The sequence below is a fragment of the Watersipora subatra genome, chromosome 7 (genome assembly GCF_963576615.1).
Source record: "Watersipora subatra chromosome 7, tzWatSuba1.1, whole genome shotgun sequence".
NCBI classification, from domain to species: domain Eukaryota; kingdom Metazoa; phylum Bryozoa; class Gymnolaemata; order Cheilostomatida; family Watersiporidae; genus Watersipora; species Watersipora subatra.
Window position 1 is genome coordinate 46199571 of NC_088714.1, and position 19099 is coordinate 46218669.

The 19099-nt window shown below is 35.3% G+C and overlaps 1 protein-coding gene across 4 annotated transcripts in view; it reads right to left on the reverse strand.

Annotated features, from left to right (window-relative positions):
- Window positions 1–362: 362 nt before the first annotated feature.
- Window positions 363–19099, reverse strand: part of LOC137399863 (calpain-9-like) — a 50224-nt gene continuing 31487 nt past the window's right edge. For 2 of the 4 annotated variants that reach the window (XM_068086113.1, XM_068086110.1), the window contains 12 exons: window positions 17801–17936; window positions 17159–17328; window positions 16654–16817; window positions 15610–15821; window positions 14625–14658; window positions 12164–12302; window positions 8743–8801; window positions 8150–8297; window positions 6131–6247; window positions 5153–5179; window positions 2526–2578; window positions 363–826 (listed from right to left, as the gene is read on the reverse strand). In XM_068086113.1, coding sequence (XP_067942214.1) covers window positions 800–826; window positions 2526–2578; window positions 5153–5179; window positions 6131–6247; window positions 8150–8297; window positions 8743–8801; window positions 12164–12302; window positions 14625–14658; window positions 15610–15821; window positions 16654–16817; window positions 17159–17328; window positions 17801–17936 — 1286 coding nt within the window. In that variant the 3' untranslated portion in view covers window positions 363–799. The remainder of the gene's footprint in view (window positions 827–2525; window positions 2579–5152; window positions 5180–6130; window positions 6248–8149; window positions 8298–8742; window positions 8802–12163; window positions 12303–14624; window positions 14659–15609; window positions 15822–16653; window positions 16818–17158; window positions 17329–17800; window positions 17937–19099) is intronic. The other 2 variants (XM_068086111.1, XM_068086112.1) reach the window with 2 other exon arrangements.

The following is a 19099-nucleotide window of genomic DNA, read 5'->3' on the forward strand; positions in this document are numbered from 1 at the left end:
CTAATAGTATGAGTTGTCTTCTCGATATATTGAGTCACCGATAGCTCCCAAATATGAGCAGTATAAATAAATTATATGGCGGTCTTTCACAGGTTAATGCTAACTTGCAATAAGTTCTGGGATGCCACAACTTATTATGAGTAAACATTTTAAATAATTGACAATCAATGGTTGTGAACTTTTACAGAACTGTGATAAGTATCTCCATTCACTTACTGAGTCGTGGAGAACATGGTGACAGTTGACAAGCTAGTACGACAAGTAAATAGGTGCTCGCCGTATGACCAAGTAAGGTAAAACAGATGAGCATTTAGCCTAAAAGTGTTCAAGTCAAGATCGAGCCATTGGCAAGCTTCTCCAAATACAATATTTGTTAGTTGTATTCAATAACGGCAAATGCAGGTACAGATCGGGTCTATAAACTGTTACAACTAAAAATCTACATATTCCTTTTCACTAGGCAATAATATAAAAATACAGCATCAATGCGAATAACAATAACATAGCACAATAATAAATGAAATAAAAGAATAGAAAATGAGAAATGATTTGTAACACCATGACGAAAACTTTGCAGTCAAACATAACCCGACATTGAGTGAAGGCAAAGACAGGCATATCGATAAAACCCTAGCAACCATTGTAAGCAGACTAGGTCATGGCCACCACAAGGCCTTGTCAATGCTGGCTGCGAGCAGAGTTAAACAAAGAGCTTAGTGCTCTCTGGCGGCAAGATGAAACGAGTGCTCTCAAGTGGCAAGATGAGACAGGTGTACCGTAACCATCAATGGCAAAAGTCTTAGGAGTAGATTCCATTCTGTACAAACTGCAAAAATCAAGAGCTCAAAGCTAGTAAAGAATACCGATGATTGTGTGCTGTACTCTACTATCGTCTCCAAACATTTTTTTAATGATGAGTTTGCACAAAATATTAGTAGATTTTATCAAAGTATTGGCATTTTTTTTATCATTTTCGATTGTTGCTGATGTTTGAAGTGACCCGACTGGCAGGATGTTTCAAGATTAAAATCAACAAAACTTGATTGCAGTTGAAACAGTCAGATCAAGTGAAAGTGCAATTATGATGTCTATAGTTAAAAAGAGACCAATAAAATAGCGAGAAGTAAAGCTGCAACTTCAACACAATAGTTGATATCAACTATTACAATGATAGCAACTAGTGACATCATTCCACGCATATTTTACTTCTGAGCATTTTAACCATGATTAAGTTTTGTTGATTTTAACCTTCAAACATCCTGACAGTGTAATCACCTCAAACATCACAAAACTAACACAAATGATAGGAAAATACGGATAGTATCTGATAAAATCTACAAAAATTAAGTGTAAATTCATTTTTGAAGGTAGCCAATTGGTTAACTCTAAGCTAATACTTCAAGGTAAGTCAAAATACCATGAGCGAATCAGACGCAGCATTTACTCCTTTTGTCAAGCAATTAGCTGTTGCTATGGGTGATTATAAGTGCAATGAACATGACTATCCAACGAAATATCATCAGAATTTGTTTGAGACCCGTTTACGGTCACATAGATACACTGTGTTGAGTTTTATCATCGGAAATTAGTATATAATGTTGAGTTTGTGAAAAGATATCAACCATCAAATTAAAATGTTTTAGTCAAGGAAGAATGATACATCATATATTATATAAGACTATAAGAACTTCGGATATTCGAGTTCAATTCCTCTGCAGTAAAAATCTTTTCACAAAACGGCCTTAGCATGGTTGTGGACAGAGACATGATTGATGAATCTGATTTCTGATATTGCGACAAGAATTAAATAAGCTAAAAGATTTGTCCAATATAAATTGACATGTGAATTTGAGTCGTTCAATATTAATGCAGTAGATGTACGATATGTCAGATTATGGGAAGATAAACATGAAGAGCTTCTGTAGTCATAAGAAAAAAACAATTATGTTTAAATATATTACAGGTTTAAATTATAAGAAAAAACGCCTTTTTGTGACTTTTTGCTAAATACTAATATAATCATTTTTATAACTTTTCAAATTGTTAGAGTATGAATTAAATAAACACCCTTCTACACTCCCATCTTTCTACACTCCTACCCTTCTACACTCCCACCATATAACATATATACATGTATATATATATATATGCTATAGTATATATACTATAGTATATGTATATACTATATATCTAACTATATACGATAATACTAAATTTTTTGTACACAAAAATTAAAGAATATCAGAAAAGCTTACAACAAGACATCTCAAACAGGCACCTATGTTAGCGTACCTATGCAGGGCTTGGCCAGCGAAAGGGTAGGTAATTGTTTGCGATGACAATGTAAATGCAAATATTCCCCAGACACGGACATACAAGTAGTATTACAAAAGAATCAAAAGGTGTCTTAAAATTAGATTTTCAAGAAATCAATAGTTATTACGAGTTGTATTTCAAATTTGATTTGCTGGTGACTTAAACACAGCTTTCTACACAAAAAGACAGCGATTTGATGACAAACTTACCTCATCTAAGGCAAAGGAAGCCTTGCTGCCATCTTTAGCAGCATTAAATGTATCTACAAAAGAATATGGACCAATTGAGAGATGAGCAGTATCACAAGGCCTCCTATCACAAGGCCTCCTAACCAATTATATCACTCTTAACAATACAGTTATACATTAACTCTGTCAGAAAACCAAAATACTACAATTTTGTTCACATAAACTAGTTATCGCTAAAAGCTGACTGACAAACCTCTTGGTTGTAGACCACGGCCTTTTTACCAGTAACTACTTGCTACCTATTCCCCTGCATCCTTAGACAATGTATTTTTGTTTTTCCTGTTAGTTTAGTTATTTGTCAATGAATATAAATTGACAAAGAACCCCAAATTTAAGGCAAAACAGACATCCAATAACATTTAAATGGTGCTATATATAGATAGCTATGTGACCCAAAAGAACCATACAAACAAGAGGTCTGATGGTTTCAGTAACATCGCTACATGCACAGCGCACAAGTGCCCTGGATATTGAGTGGCCTACAAATATCGCTACATGCGCAGCTCACGAGTGCCCTGGATATTGAGTGGCCTATAAACTTGATAAAATCTTATACGAGTCACCACACAAGAATGACAGGAGTTGTCGGCACATTTAATAACAAAACTGATTACACCGATTTCTATGCCTGATTTCTAAAATGTCACATAGCGAACTCTTTCAAACGAATTACAATTATTAACATTTAGCAATGAGTATGACGGTGAAATGTACATTTTCAACAAAAAATCTAATTTTTATTGTAATAAGTCGATTTGCACGGAGCTATTCTACCTTTTAGGGTACTTTCAGTGCTTCTCTGTTCTTAACGCAAATTTATACATGCGGCTCTAAAATTGAACGCAATTGTTAATATTTTGTGTCGAGTTTGACAGTGAAAATTACGTCAAGCATCAATTAAGTGTTCTAACGAAGGATCTATAGTTGAATGTGTGCAACTTTGTCAAGTTATTTAATTTTTTTTTAGTAGTGCATCCAAATTTTCCATCTTCATCTTCAGCTCTCAGACAGAATAAGTTTTAATGTTTTGAGCTGAGTTTGACAACATAATTTGAGTGTTGCCCAAGTATCTAAAGAAATAATACAATATTTACAGTCATGAGAGATTGCTTACACTCTGTTACTTAATGTTATGTTGACATTGTATAGTAAAAATATTGCAATCACTACAGCCATGTAAATGCGTGTTTTTCATAGTCTATTGGTATAGTATTGTCAGCAACTTAAAAATGGTGTATTTGCAGCTGAAACAAACAACCCATCAACAAAAGAATTTCAATTGTATATTGAGCGCAAAAAATTGCCTTACAAAGCTGAGCAGCGGCATGCACCCATCCTCTTTTCCCACATGGAGCAACCCACCAGTAGAACGCTGGGAAAAATTTTTTCTACACAATCTCAGTTGCCCCTGAGCAGTCTACATAACAAAGAGACGTTATGTGAGTGGAGGTGGAAATGTAACAATGAATGTGAAAGAGAAGACAACTTGCAAGAGATATCACGATGGTACAAACAACCCTGCACCATGTATAGGGTTCCCTTATCCCTAGAGCCTCTCTCCCGTTACCAGTTAAAACTAAACGATTAGTACATATATGTCCATGAGACCTTTCCTAAGTTCTCGATAAAAACATAAAAATATTTAAAATTTGTGTGAATGCACATAAAAATATAAACACAGTTTTGTGAGATTCTAAATTTGACAAAAAAATGAGGATACCTACAAATGAGGTTGCAGTGAACTCAAGAGATACAGGTTAAACCGATCTCTAACATATCTTCAAGAAATCCATGATAACCTTAATGTTGTCAACAATAAACATATTTTTGGGCTGTGATTTATAACCAATTAATGCGTAAGCTCTTCACGGACACACAAGTTACAGAGAGGGGCAACAGTGAACAAACAGTAAACTCGTCAGCCTCTTTGCCAATATCAAATATACTCATCCATTCTAAACGTTCTGTTTTCATCCCAACAGCAGCCAGATAGGGGTGTTAGGAATAAACGAGTTCTTCCTAGTATTTGATGGCTAGTAAAAGTTGAGCCATCAAATATTAGAAATATTTCTACGATTGCTGTATTAAATAATTCTGGTTTTATGTATCGATGATGTAGTGATCGTATCCAGACTTCTCCCGTCAGTAGTTCAGTCATTAAAAACAAATATTTGAAATAAATCGTATTGAGTTGACAGACCTAACGTCGTAGAAAACCAATGGCAAGCAAAATGGGTTTCCATAGCTCTATATAGGCCTGCACGATCCTTCTAAGTCCAATCATGCAGCCCAACAATATTGCTGTAAGCAGGAGTTTTTCTTCACAAGGGAAAAATTAAGCTTAACCATTTCATCCTTAGCTCCCTCAGCAATGATGAAATGATTAACTGGCAGACAGTAACTGTGCAGACAACTCCTAGTGGGTAGGCAACTACTGAGCGACAGTTTAATTGAACCATTTCGTTATAGCCTACTATTTGAACTGCACTGATCTCTACGCATGCTCCCACTAGAAGAGTCTTTTGCACTGATCTCTAAACTGGTGAGGTAGAGCGAGGAGGATAGATAGAGATTGTCGACACACTTACTATTGGAGAGATGATTGTTGTAGAAATCTGGTTAAAATGGCCAAAATATTAATGGAATAGGTAAAAAATAAATGACAATGGCGAATAGCAAAAAACCTCTGAACTTGCAACTCCTTATGATATTGTGAAATCAATCTTATGGGCAGAGATAGACACAAGTCAAATTGCCACAATAAATCATGCTAATGCTCTCCTAAAGAGGTTCCCGATTGTTCAAGTCAAAAATAAGATTTTCAAGTACCTACCTGTCATGCCATAGACTATGACATAATGATACTGAAGAAGTGATTAGGATTAATAGCTAGTCAAAAGGTGGTAGACAAAGCGCAACATAGAGTTATCCAACAGAGAAGCTGTGCAAACTGCATCTGGCTATGCTCGCCTTGATGACACTGACAAACTGCCCTAACAAATTTTATAGCAAGCCATATTATTAAAGCTTAAATACAGGGTGCAAACCAAATGAAGACCAGTTTGATGAAACTTGTTTCCAGCTAAAACAAGTTGCGCTGTAAACTAAACACAAGCTGCCCAGTATAGCTGAAGACAAGTTGCCCTGCAAAGCTGAAGACAAGTTGCCCAGTAAGGTTTAAAACAAGTTGCCCTGTAAAACTGATACAAGTTGTTCTGTAAAGCTGAAGACAAGTTGCCCTATAAAACTGGAGAGAAGTTGCCTGTAAAACTGGAGAGAAGTTGCCCTGTAAAACTGAAGACAAGTTGTCCTGTAAAACTGACGACCAGTTGCTTTGTAAAATTGAAGACAAGTTGCCCTACAAGAAATCAAGACAAGTTGCCCTACAAACAATGAAAACAAGTTGCCTACAAGAAACAGAGATAAATTGTCCCACTAATGATAACGGTAAACTAGCCTGATTGGGTTCAAAGACCAATTGCCATACGAACAGCAGACGAGGAACTCTAGCAGACATTAAAACAAAGCTAACTGGTTGAAGAATTACTTTTATTGGCAACACTTACCATACATAGACTTGAGTCTAACAGCGCATAGAACAAAGTCATCAAATTCAATTTCTCCCTTCTGGTTGGCAAATCTGAGAACGAGACACCTGAATGTCGCATTGCTCAGGGTAAATCCTACAATAACAGCACATCATCTTATAAACAGATATTCTTTCTTTCAGCAGGATTAATAATCTAGGTATGCGCAAGCCTATTCCTCACAAATGTTATTTCTTTTAGTACTAATGTACGTTGTAAAATAATCATTCATGTGGCTTTCAAGTTCAGAGCCGCGTGAGGTCCAATATACCACTTTTAAACAACAACAATGCATATGTAAAGCACCTTATAATGTACATAAAAATATATATACATGAAATATGTATACATAAAATATATATATATATACATAAAATGGTAGCTAGCAGGATATATATTTTTTATGTATATAAATATTTTTTATGTATATATATATATATATATATTAATAAATCTGTTTAGTATAGTATTAAACAAATAGAGTAACATGAAAACATAAGATAAATCCCTGTTTCACATACGAATATGTTTCCTTTGGTAGTACTTACATACTTATTTAACCGATAATGAGTTTATTTCTCGAATTAACATTTTATAATCTTATCACTACAATAACACTGATTCATCGTTTGCTTATGGCTTTGAAATTTATGACGTGCAATAGCTACGATAAACAATATGAATCTAACAATTTATGAACGAGGTTGAATATTTCTATGAGAAGACAACCCTTAAATATAGATTTTTTAATTTTGGGTCATCAATCTACAGTCAAACATCGACAAACAAAGTTAATCCATTCCAATAATTGCTTTGTTTGTCATTGTTTGTATGTTGGAACAAAGGTTCATATAGGAATACATCATATTTTGTTTAATTGATTCATCATCCCAAAACTATGACAAGTATCTATCTAAAGGCGTTAAATATAGTACTAAACCAAAGACCTTATATAAAATGTGATAACAACTAAAATTATAAACATACATTATATGTAAAACTAAATTAATGAAATAAAAAGCAATAAAAAGTGGTATTTATTGAACTGAATATGAGCTTTATTTACAACCCGTGCACGAAGCCAAAAAGGTCATAGAAGTTATGATAAAACAAAGATGATTGCTGTCAATGAAGGAAAAAATAAAACAGTGATTTGCTCATCAAACAGTGTGGCAGCATGTATCAAATGTGTAACTCATTCTTTTACAGTGACTCTTGGAGGATTGGGATATGACAGCTTATAGCTTATTATAAGCTTATAACTTATTTTTATAGAAGCGTATGGCTCAGCAATGCCAAGGTTCGATTAAGATTCATAAATTACCGTAACTTATAATGTGGAGCATTTAAAGTAATATAATTTATATATTTCTTTTAATTTTTTTACAAAGTTTTCAATTTCTACTAATTTTTGCTGTTAATTACAAAACCGCGATACTTCTAAAAAAATCCCTATGTATGCCGAGACACACTTGCTGAATTTTGTTGGGTGATTCATGCGTAGAGGTAATCGATCATAAGTCAATAAAGTTTGACAAGCGCAACAAGTGCAACAAATAAATAGAGTGCATTGATCAATGGCTTGGTGAAGACTGCTTTACTATTCATGGTCATGACATAAGCGCAAGTATAAACTACTTTCAAACAATGTACAGTAGGAACTTGTGTATATTTTATGGACTCTTGTTCTGTAAGGCAAGAATAATACAAAAAAAATCAAACAGCCCTGAACAGAGAGGCATGTAATTATTGGCAGTGAAAATTAAAACACGTCAATAAGAAAATTCTGGAAAACTGCTCAGATGTTTGATTCATATTAAGTCGGCTAAAAGATCTTAAAGCATAAAATGGTTTGAAAAAAATAGTTTTATTAGCAAAAAATAAAGGAAAACACCTGATAAATACATGTAAAAGATTAAATACATTATAAAACCAAACCGGTTTATAAAAAGTAGACAACTACTAAAAATAGAAAACTAATAAAAATAGACAACTCACCTGATGCTCCCAACGCTTTTCTCAGCTCATAGGAATTGAAGTATCCAGATTTGTCGGCATCGTACTTTTTAAAGACACCCTTCCATTCTCTCAGAGAGTTCCACAGGGCCTGGAACTCATCGAATCCAAGTTTGCCAGAGTGATCATACTACGGAGGGAAGTTGAGGAACCACAACTGACCATAAACGATTGTATTGATAAAACTTATTCTTGTTAAGCTCTTTGTTGTAAGTAAAACATTCCAGAACTATAACCAGTTCTACCACCAGCATCACGTGAATGTAAAATGCAACGAAACTTGAATCAAAAATATGGCTCAAAAAGGTTTGATATTCAGTAGTTCAACATCCTGTTTACCAATATTAAAGTCTAAACAAAGTTGTCAAGTTTTTTGCGTTATTTGTAAAATAAATCCATTTTGTGCCATTTGTAAACCAAAATCAATTTTTCCTGTCACTCGTAAAAAAGTCTTTTTGTGATCAGTCCGCAGTAAATAAACTAATCAATTGCATTTTTAAGCACTTTTGTAGGAGTGCGCTAACAAAGAAAAGACATTCAGCATAACCAGTTATTTATCTGTGCTAAAAGGATACATCCATCAGAGCCACCATGCTTCTGCATGTTTCCAGGCTGAAACCATCGAATTTGAAATCTAAAACATGATAACATTAATAGTGAGCTTCGTAAAATAGATGTACGACTTTGTAGAAATAGATGTACTACTTTGTAGAAATAGATGTACTTCTTTGTAGAAATAGATGTACTACTTTGTAGAAATAGATGTATTACTTTGTAGAAATAGATGTACTACTTTGTAGAAATAGATGTACGACTTTGTAGAAATAGATGTAGCACTTTGTAGAAATAGATGTACTTCTTTGTAGAAATAGATGTACTACTTTGTAGAAATAGATGTATTACTTTGTAGAAATAGATGTACTACTTCCAGCAGATATTATAGATGATGAAGCACAGGAAGTGAATAAGCCAATGTTGCCATCCCGTCAACCGTAATCAACAAGGCAAGGATCAGATGATGCTTCGGCAGAGGGGTCACTAGAAACACTGGCTGTGCAAACTTCAATTTATAGGACATAGCGCGCTTTACTTTCTCTAAGGCGAGCAAACTGAAGAAACCTTGTGTGAGTTTATCAGCGATTTCATTAGATTAAACAATTCAACAGATACAGTGTACAACAGAAAATTTGTATTTGAATTCAGTAGCGGTTTATATTTTCACTTAGTTCTCTGCCATGATTAGACAAATGATTGTCCCCCAACTGTATTTTAACACGAAATCTTAAAAGATGCAGATTTAACATAAAAAGCAGGCCACTTTATAAGAATATGGAGCAGCTCAACAAAAACTGTTTAGAATAGAAGAATATAGAAAATTGTAATTTCCTTACACAATGGGTATACAATAATGTCAAAAATACAAGTACGTACAGATGTTTCTTTATTTTTTAAATTGATCACTCTATACTTCGTAGAATGATCGCTCTATGCATCATAGAGTGATTCCTCTATGAAGCATAGAGTGATTGTTTTATATTTAGAGTGATCACGAGATGTTTCATAGAGTGATTGCTTTATATCTAGAGTGATCACGCTGTTTTATCGAGTGATTGCTTTATCTTTAGAGTGATCACGCTACGTTCCATAAAGTGATTACGAGATGTTTCATAAAGTGATTGCTAGAAGGCTAAAGCTGGTTCTACAAATACCTCAAATTTATCCCCAGTGCGCTTAACCTTTACTCTGACACATATATGTCGATCAAATTAATCTATCAATACCCAATTATGTGCAAGATACAAAAGTTCAGGGTATTCCGCACTAGTAATTAGAATTGAGCGAAATCAGAACAGATTTACAGATAGTCAAAGCATTATTAATAGTGATGCAGAGATATCAGGAAAATGGCAGTGTCTTTATCGATATGCAAGCTGAGAAAGATAACGCGTGCACAGGCGACATTCAAAGTCTACAAACTAGAAGAAACATGGCTAGGAAAGTCTAAACTAGAGTGTTATACACTTAGGATATATAAATTAGAAACTTTACAAACAATCTATAAAAGTATGCACATCTATAGCAAGATCTAACGTGAGTGCGGTGACCTACTTCAGCTAAGCACCAGAGAGAAGAGCGTGTGGAGAGACAACACCGAGTTATTCAGAAGCGACAAATAATGCTGTATAATGATGTTTACCGATCTCTTCAACAAACAAGATCAACATGTATTATAATCTATACTACGTATAACTTGAATGTTTTGGAGTTGTGACTACATGCCTGGAGCAAGAGCTAACAACTATCTATGAGTTAATATACTGAGCCAAGACCTTTCATAGTGCATAGGCTGGTTCTTTGAATGTCAACATCTTACCATGAGCGGAATCACACAACATAAATTTTCATCATTTAACAAACGTAGAGCATGATCTAAAACTGTCTTTGTTTTAAATACATGTTGCTGTGATTACTTAACTACTAATAGGAAATTGCGTGAAAGTTTCTTATCAAATATTAACACATTTTAATAAAATAAAATTTCTCAAGTTTGGTTCATACATCGTAGCAAAATTTTCTCTATTAAAGCTGTAACATAGGCAAATGATCATCTAAAAAGAATCATAAAGTTTCTGGAAAACTTGTAAAAATATCTGCGCTTTTAAACACTAAAACACCCATGGAAAGCACTTTGGGGTTCAGTTGTCACCAGACCATGCATGATGAAAGGTCATGAACTCAGACAACTAGATTAGACTATGCTAGAGTAATCTCAGCAACAGCATGCTTCATTATACAAGATCATTCCTCCCGAGTTGCAATAGAGTTGCAATAGATCCAAAAAAATACACATTCTAAAAACAAGCTAGAGTCCTTGGCCTACATTCCACTGTTTAGCTGTGAAACCTCCCCGCCTTACCCAAAAAACTGAATCTACAAACTTGAATACGTGTAGCTATACCCTAGCCAGCAAAGTTAAATGCTGTGTGAGAGGGAAGAGTGATTATATTACTAGCCGCTAGCAGTCAAGCTACGGTGCCAAAGAGTGGCGAGGAGATGAGGAATACAGAGGCAGACCAAACGCACTAGCTTCTACTCACCTTCCGCGTCTATAAACGTACAAGATATGACAGTGAACAGAAGGGAATCACATTTACTGTATCTACAACGCTGCCTTAGCAAAAGAACAATTTCGCTACGCTTGTTTTGATCTTGTGATTAGCCAGAAGTTACATGCGATTGATTAGCAAAGAAACCATAGATTACTAGCATACATACTCGAGTCATCTGTATACGCTGCAATACGCAGTGATGAAATACACAGTGATAAAATAGTGGAGAAATGTTTAGGCAGCACATTAATATATCCAAAATACCAAATTTGGAATTCATTTGGAATTATTGAAATGAAAATGGAACTATTTGGAGCAGGTCCAGTTGGAATTATGTTTAACAATACGGGGTGTGGCGAGCAGCTGGGCAACCATGAAAATTTATTGATAAAATTTAAACCGCAATTTAAAAATTTTAATACTGCCAAAGTTTTTGCCTTTGCAAATATTCTAGTTTATGGCACTCAACACCTGTGCTGCCTAACATGTATAGCCAAGGAAAACAAAACATAGTTTTAAACTAGAATTTTTTATTAGAATTCAGTGTTGGAGTTTTGGGGTTTGAAGTTTGAAGATCTGCTAAATCAGCAAATCTGAACATAACAACCTGAATTGCTGTTCTAAAAGACAGCAATTCAGGTTGTTCCAAGCTGAATTGCTGTCTAGCTGATCACTAAAGCTGTTCCACAAACAGATTTAGTGATCTCCTTTTTTGTGTAACATAACTTGTTGCGTTAAATTAACCTCTTGCTAATTTCAACAATTAAAACAATTAAAAATACACACATGCAGTATAAACGGAAACGAAATATTACACACAACAAATATCCTATAAAATTAACATAGTTGAGAATTTCTGCAACTCGAATGGCAGCAAAGAACCCACCCTGGCCATAGGCAGCATTGAGGATGTCTTTAAGCTCATAGGCATCCACTTCCATATCATCTCCTGATATCTTTTCAAATGTTGACCTCAGCTTGTCTACGACAGCAGGATCCGCTGGTGGAACGCTGACGGTACGCTTCTGCAAGAACACCGTTATTCGTGTAACGCTTACTAAAACCATTCCAATCTAACGCATCGTAAAGAACACACCAACAATGGCATTCCAAGCATGACTTTTGCAAGCATTGTTCAACTGTGCTGATGGCTACGGTCATAGCCTAAGCTCCACTACTGAAGGACAACTAAAGTCTAACCACACAAGATTCCTACTAATTGGAAGATTAGTAAGGAAGAACCACAGTTAGCAAAGCACCGACCTCCATAAGAGGTCAGTGCTCACTCATGAAATAAAGAGAACAACTCCCACAAGCATAGTGTCAACACCGCACTTTCAATCGAAAACATCGGTCAGTGTGTCCAGGCCTGGCTACCCATTAATATATACACAATTTACATTTTAAGGGTCACTCACATGAAATTTAAAAATATTTTATCAGAGATTAAAAATATTTTTCTAATATTTGCGATTGTTTTTGTAGTTTTGAGGTGATCTGACTGTCAGAATGCTTCAAGATTAAAATTGGAAAAACTTGATAGCGGTTAAAACGCTCAGAGGGAAACGATGTGACCAGAATTCTCCAAAGATAACGTTAATAGCTGCACATATTGTGAATAAATGGTAAATATACACTCTAATCAGCACCAGATACACAAATACATGTATTTACATAACATTTGGAAGAAAACACTGCGACAATCACCAATCAACATATCTTTAAATCATTTGAACCATCTATAGAAATGTATCTGAGGCTATATATGAAGTTTTATTCCAACGATCATGAGCAAATGCAAAATAGAATATATGTCAATGGAGACGTGTAACTGTAACATCAACGGAATAGCTGATGTCATAATGTGTGAGACGAATAGGAAGTGTCGACTATTGATGTCATTTTTAGAGAAGTCTTATGCTTCCGAGAGTTTTAACCGCGACCAGCTTTTGTCAATTTTAATACTGAAACACCCTGGCAGCCAGATCATCAACAACAACAAGCAAAATCTGAAGCGATAGAAAAATATTTATACTTTCTGACAAAATATTTTAAAATCTGACATTAGTAACCCTCTAATTAATGAAAATGTTACCAATTTTTTAAAAACCTAACCTTTTTTGAACATGCTCAATATTGAGAAAATGAAAATGTAAAGCTTCTTACTTCAGCTTATCCTAAAAAACTTTAGCATTGCAGGTTTTGTTGTATACGCTTACATAAGCTACTAGGAGTTGTATACTCTTACATGAGCTACTACGCAGGTAGCCATGTTTGAGCAGTAGTAAGCGAGTGTATTCTCAGTATACAGGTATTACAGATCAAGAGAGGCAAACACAAATTCTACTTGAACTAAGTTTCACAGAAAAGGCTGTCACTGCTCAATAATTAAAATGAAAACAGCCAACAGAGGCCAGATCAGAGGCTATAGCAGGCCGCTTACGACACTTTTTATTATTTTATAAAAACAATTGATTATGTTGTCAGAACCTCTCTCGAGTAGAAATAGCAAAACCATATTGATCTACTGCAGATATATTGATATATATTGATCTACTGCAGATATACCTATTTGAAGATATACACATTGACAGCAAGTCAATTCCATGTATTTTTACTTTCATGCTCTGCACAATAATCTGTATTTTTCTGCAATAAGGCATCAATATTTGTTTCAAAATGACTCATGATTCTAACTGAAAAATACTAAAAATATACAATGATGCAAAAAATTTAAAAAAATGGTGGCCTAAAACTCAGGGTGAAGGTCACGAGAAAAGAAACAAGAAGACTGACAACTCGGCCAAGATCTGTAATTTGGCTGGTCAGCAACCTTCTTACTGTTCAATATTCTTGATTACTGTTATTATAACCAGCGAGCCAATTCTTGGAAATATTCAGATGAATACCATGTACTGACAACTCCTTATATAAGAAAAGATCACTCAAGAGAAGCCAAACGTGCATTGCGGGACACAGCTTGATGGGAGCTGAGTGAGACAGGCAGAAGTGCAACTCTGAAGACACACTGGCACACGCACCCACTCGGTATCAGAGCTGATCATGCTACTTTCAAGAATTTATAAGACGAGAAAACAGTATTGGACCAGACACCTAGAATTAAGACCAAACGCTAATCAAACACAGATGTCAAGGTTTTTATATTTTAGGAGTGGGTGGGTCTCCGTATACAATGTACAACTATACCCGATCTCTGATATACATACTGAGCTAAAGCCCTGCAAGCATTATACAGCATCAATTCGTGTAAATGGATAGATATAAATGATGGCAAACACAGCAAATTCATCTATATTGTGATTGGCTAATGGGATTGTAATACCCACCGATTCGTCATAGCCTGTATCCTCATCCACAGAGCTGCAAGTAGAATAGTGCAAACTGGTTTAAATGTGGTAACATTTGAGTGCCATGATTGCATGTTATCTTTACTATCATAAGAGCAATTACTGCCCATCCAAAGCCACGGTTGAATGTTGGAAAAAGATTACATGATCCAGGATTCAAACTCAAACATTCAGCTTATCAGCCAGGCACCCTACCATCTGCACCACTCGACCACTTTGCCATATTTAGGAATAGTTGTGCAGATGTTCTCACACGATGCACCAGGCTGCCCAGGTACTCATAATAATAATAAATTGTTTACATAGAAATGAAAGAAACTCCAGCCAACAGCACTAAATGGCTAAGCATATGAATGAAATCCTTATTCAACATTTCGAAGAGGGAGACAGCAATTCAATGAAGGTCAATCATTGGTAGATTTAATCTGCTGTAGTCAGCCATCCCGAATAAAGTAACAAAATTTACATTATAAACTTCATGATTGTAATAATATAATAAATATATAATATAATTCAGTAAATAAATGATAGCTGTTGATATGATATAAACTAATAATGACTTTATCAGTAACACAAAACTCTCAATTGATTTTTTGTGTCTAGTGATTGCTGAAGGCATAACAACTTGATACGAGCGAACTAACACTCCTTACTCACGAGTGTGTGGTCAGCCACCAACCTGTATAGCTTGTCATGCACAATCATATTAGTTTTAATATATCACAGAAGATGTATGGTATTGCAAGTTTCAAGGCTGAAGCAGACGAGAGGAGAGTACTTCAGAAATGAGCTGTGGCTTAAAACAAGATAACCGCGAAGTAAATTTTTCCAGATAAATACTGGACTTTTATTGCTTGAAACTATATGCATTTTATTTTCTTATTTGCCTACCCCTGTACAACCATAATTTGTAATAAAAAAGGTAAAGTTTACATAAAACCCACAAAGAGTGAAACAAACGTACTTGGCATCGGCGGCCTTCTCCGAGAAGATTCGCAGGAGGAAGTCAGCCTCTTCATTGGGACTAAAAGTAGAAGGCACGATGACATATTCACCCGGTGGCAGTTTGTGTCGGCCACAAACCTCCCTCGTGTTTATAAATGTTGGTGACTTGGCAAAGGATGCGTTGTACTTAAAGAAGTTCAGATCTAGGTTCCCGGAGACGGGTTCTTTGAGCTGGAAATGAGACAACATCATACATCACGTGTACTTTACCTTTGAAGGCCTGAGAGCAAATGTGATGCAGGAGAGATTTTTAGCAGAGCCAGATATTTCCTGCCTTTGCTCTTTTGCTACCCAAGTAATTTTTTACTAGAACATAATTAAATATTCCATAAAACCTAATATTTGACAATGGTGTACATAAGTATCATAACGATTGAAATACAAGGTCGATAAAAAAGAACTTTTTCAACTTGCCTTTTGAACAGACTGAGATGTCACTTTTAGGAGTAGGCCTACCTCACCACTTAATATTGTTATTCAAAAGACCGAAGAGCACCACGTTATCAAGAGTGTGAGTAGTGAAATGGATACATTTTAAGACAGTTTCATCCACAATTATTCTCCAACACACATCAGCTGAACCCTCCGTGGAGTAGAAGAATATCTCTGAGAGGTAAACTCAAGTCGTAATTGAAATCCTAGACCGAGTTAGTAGACCCCCTAGCCCCTATCAACTCTTGTAACACAGATAATTCTCAGGCTATTATAACACACCAAAACATTTGCAAAGCTTCTTAACGATTTAACTGATGATTGCAAGAAATGAAAGTTTACATAAGTTTGATGCATTGCAATAGACTGCATATTTCTATATGCTGCCTTTTTATTGTAGGTAAAAAGGCAGTACATATCTACATGCAATAACCAATAGAGTCGCACCTTATAAATACAATAACCAATAGAGCCACACCTTACAAATACAATAGCCAATCGAGTCGCACCTTATAAATACAATAACCAATAGAGCCGCAACTTATAAATACAATAACCAATTGAGTCACACCTTATAAATGCAATAGCCAATTGTAAGCATGTCCAGCCCCTCTTCTCTCTTCTTCCTTCTGTCCTTCTGCATGAGACCAATAATCACTGTGCACAGATCATCGTCGTCATCATCATCCGGATCAATAGTCACCACATGATACTGGGGGTTGGTCCAAAATGTGTCTAAGGAACATACAACATTGATAATATATTGAACCGAAAGATATATATATATATATACCGGTATATATATTCTCACTCAACCACACATGTCTATCTAGGTATCACTAGCTTTTCTTGGAGACACAGGCATTGCATGTTTGACTGTTGATAGTTGATGATACTAGTATTATATTCCCTTAATGTGTTCTAACAAACATTGAGTCGTATGGACTATAATTGTTTCACAAGTTTGCATCCATCTATCTCAAAGTCAATGTAATGTATTAATCCAAGTGACTGATTATTATATCAGATGCTAGCTGGCTAAACCAGATTTACTATGAAAGTTCCAATAAACTCACCAAGGAAGTTTCTGCAGCCGCCAGCATTTACTCTCCTCATCCACTGACCAGACTCTTGTTTAGTCGCCCACTTGTTCTTCGCTAGCTCATCATCCGCCGACATCGAGCTTGGCCCAAGAGAGCACAACTCCAATGTGGTGAAGTACTTGCAGAAGTCTTGATATGACATCCTGAAAGAAGGGAAATCTCAACATATACTTTAACCAAGATATTTCATATTAGGCAACAAAAATGAACTAACTTAACCCAAGAATGTTGCTGCACATGTAAAATAATGCATCTAAGCCAAGTGGGGGTGTATGACTACATTTTCTTTTCATTTTCAGATGTGGTTTAAGAAAGACACACATGTGTATACATTAAACCGAATCAAATTTTTCTGCAGTAATTGCATAAGTGGCAGGCTATTAGCAGTTGTGTAGTAGTAAAACATCGTAACACAAAAAAATCTTGAATTTTTCAAACTGCATCACACACTTAACACTTACTATGGTTCATACAAGCACTGAGGTGATTGCACTGACAAGCACTGATAATATATTTAAAAAATTGTAGGCTAGATCCTTCAAACTCAAATCATATCCTAGTTCAAAATAATCAGTTGCTTAGAAGAAATAAATATATGGTGGAAGCATGACTCACCAAAATTCTCCGTCGTCATCGAAGGTTAGGCCGAGCTCCTCGCGCTGTGATTCAGAAATGAGAGCCCATTCACGGGACTTGTCACTCCACGACCCTGTCCATTCCGCCTCATTACCCCATGGGTTACGCACTCTCACTGCAACATGTACAAACACATGAGTATACTCGGTAATATTGTACAAACAAGACCAACAGTAAACTGTTAGAAGCATTGGTAACTTATCGCTAGCACCGTGACATAGTTGATTTCTGTTGAGTAAGGAAAGTTTTTTTTAGAGAAATTAACTTTAAAAAGACGAGGCACGTTTGGACACTCTAGTAGATACTACATATGTTCACGTGAAAACAATGATAATAATCTCCGAAGAAAACAGGAAAACAATAATTATCTTTACTATAATAAGAGCCATGTTAATACGTCTATTTAAAGCCACGCTTAAAGGTTGCAAAAAAGATTGCTTTCAACTAGACTTGAACTCACGACTTTCATCTTACTAGACTGACACTCTACCACCAGCCCTAATCTGAATGATTGTGCAGTTATTTATTACACCGGAATATCTCTCACGTCACGCCAGACCGCCAGGATACTAATTAATAGACTATAGATACTGAAATCCCATGCTCAGAAAATATCTTTCCATGGAGTTGTCATTCCTCCAATAAGGTATTTGAATGACATTTTCATGCAGAGAGAGAACTCATGTGACACGAATTTCTTACCTTGTGAGACCATCACCATACCAAAAACACAATAAGTTGATGGGCCAACTAATCTCTAAGCCATACTACACTGCTGTGAGCCAAGAAAGTTATTTGTAACAAAGCTTTACCATGTCAACAACATTTTTTATTAGTTGTTCAAATCACAAAGTCGGTAGTTATTAACAACTGCAACACTCAACTTCACAGGCCAATCAGACTTTGCGGATAGCTGTTAAGGAACTTGAAGCCTAATTGTAAAATCTGATCTTTAAAAGACACATTTAAGGTGAGTCTTCCATAAGAATCTATGGAAGGCTTTATACATGTATAAATGACTTGAAAAAGGGAATAAAAATAGATGTGGTCTGATGATATCTGTACAGGTTGTTATATCCAACCATTAAAACATATAAAATGTTCAGAATTTAGCCTACATAATCATTCAAAAACATAATACAACTGTTTGGTTTACATATTTGAAATCAAGACAAAATGAGGATTAATTTAACATATAATTAATGGCTATTGACTAAATTCACAATAAGTAACAATGTTGTACATGAGAATTTTAGTTTACCAACAAAGAGGTCCAGT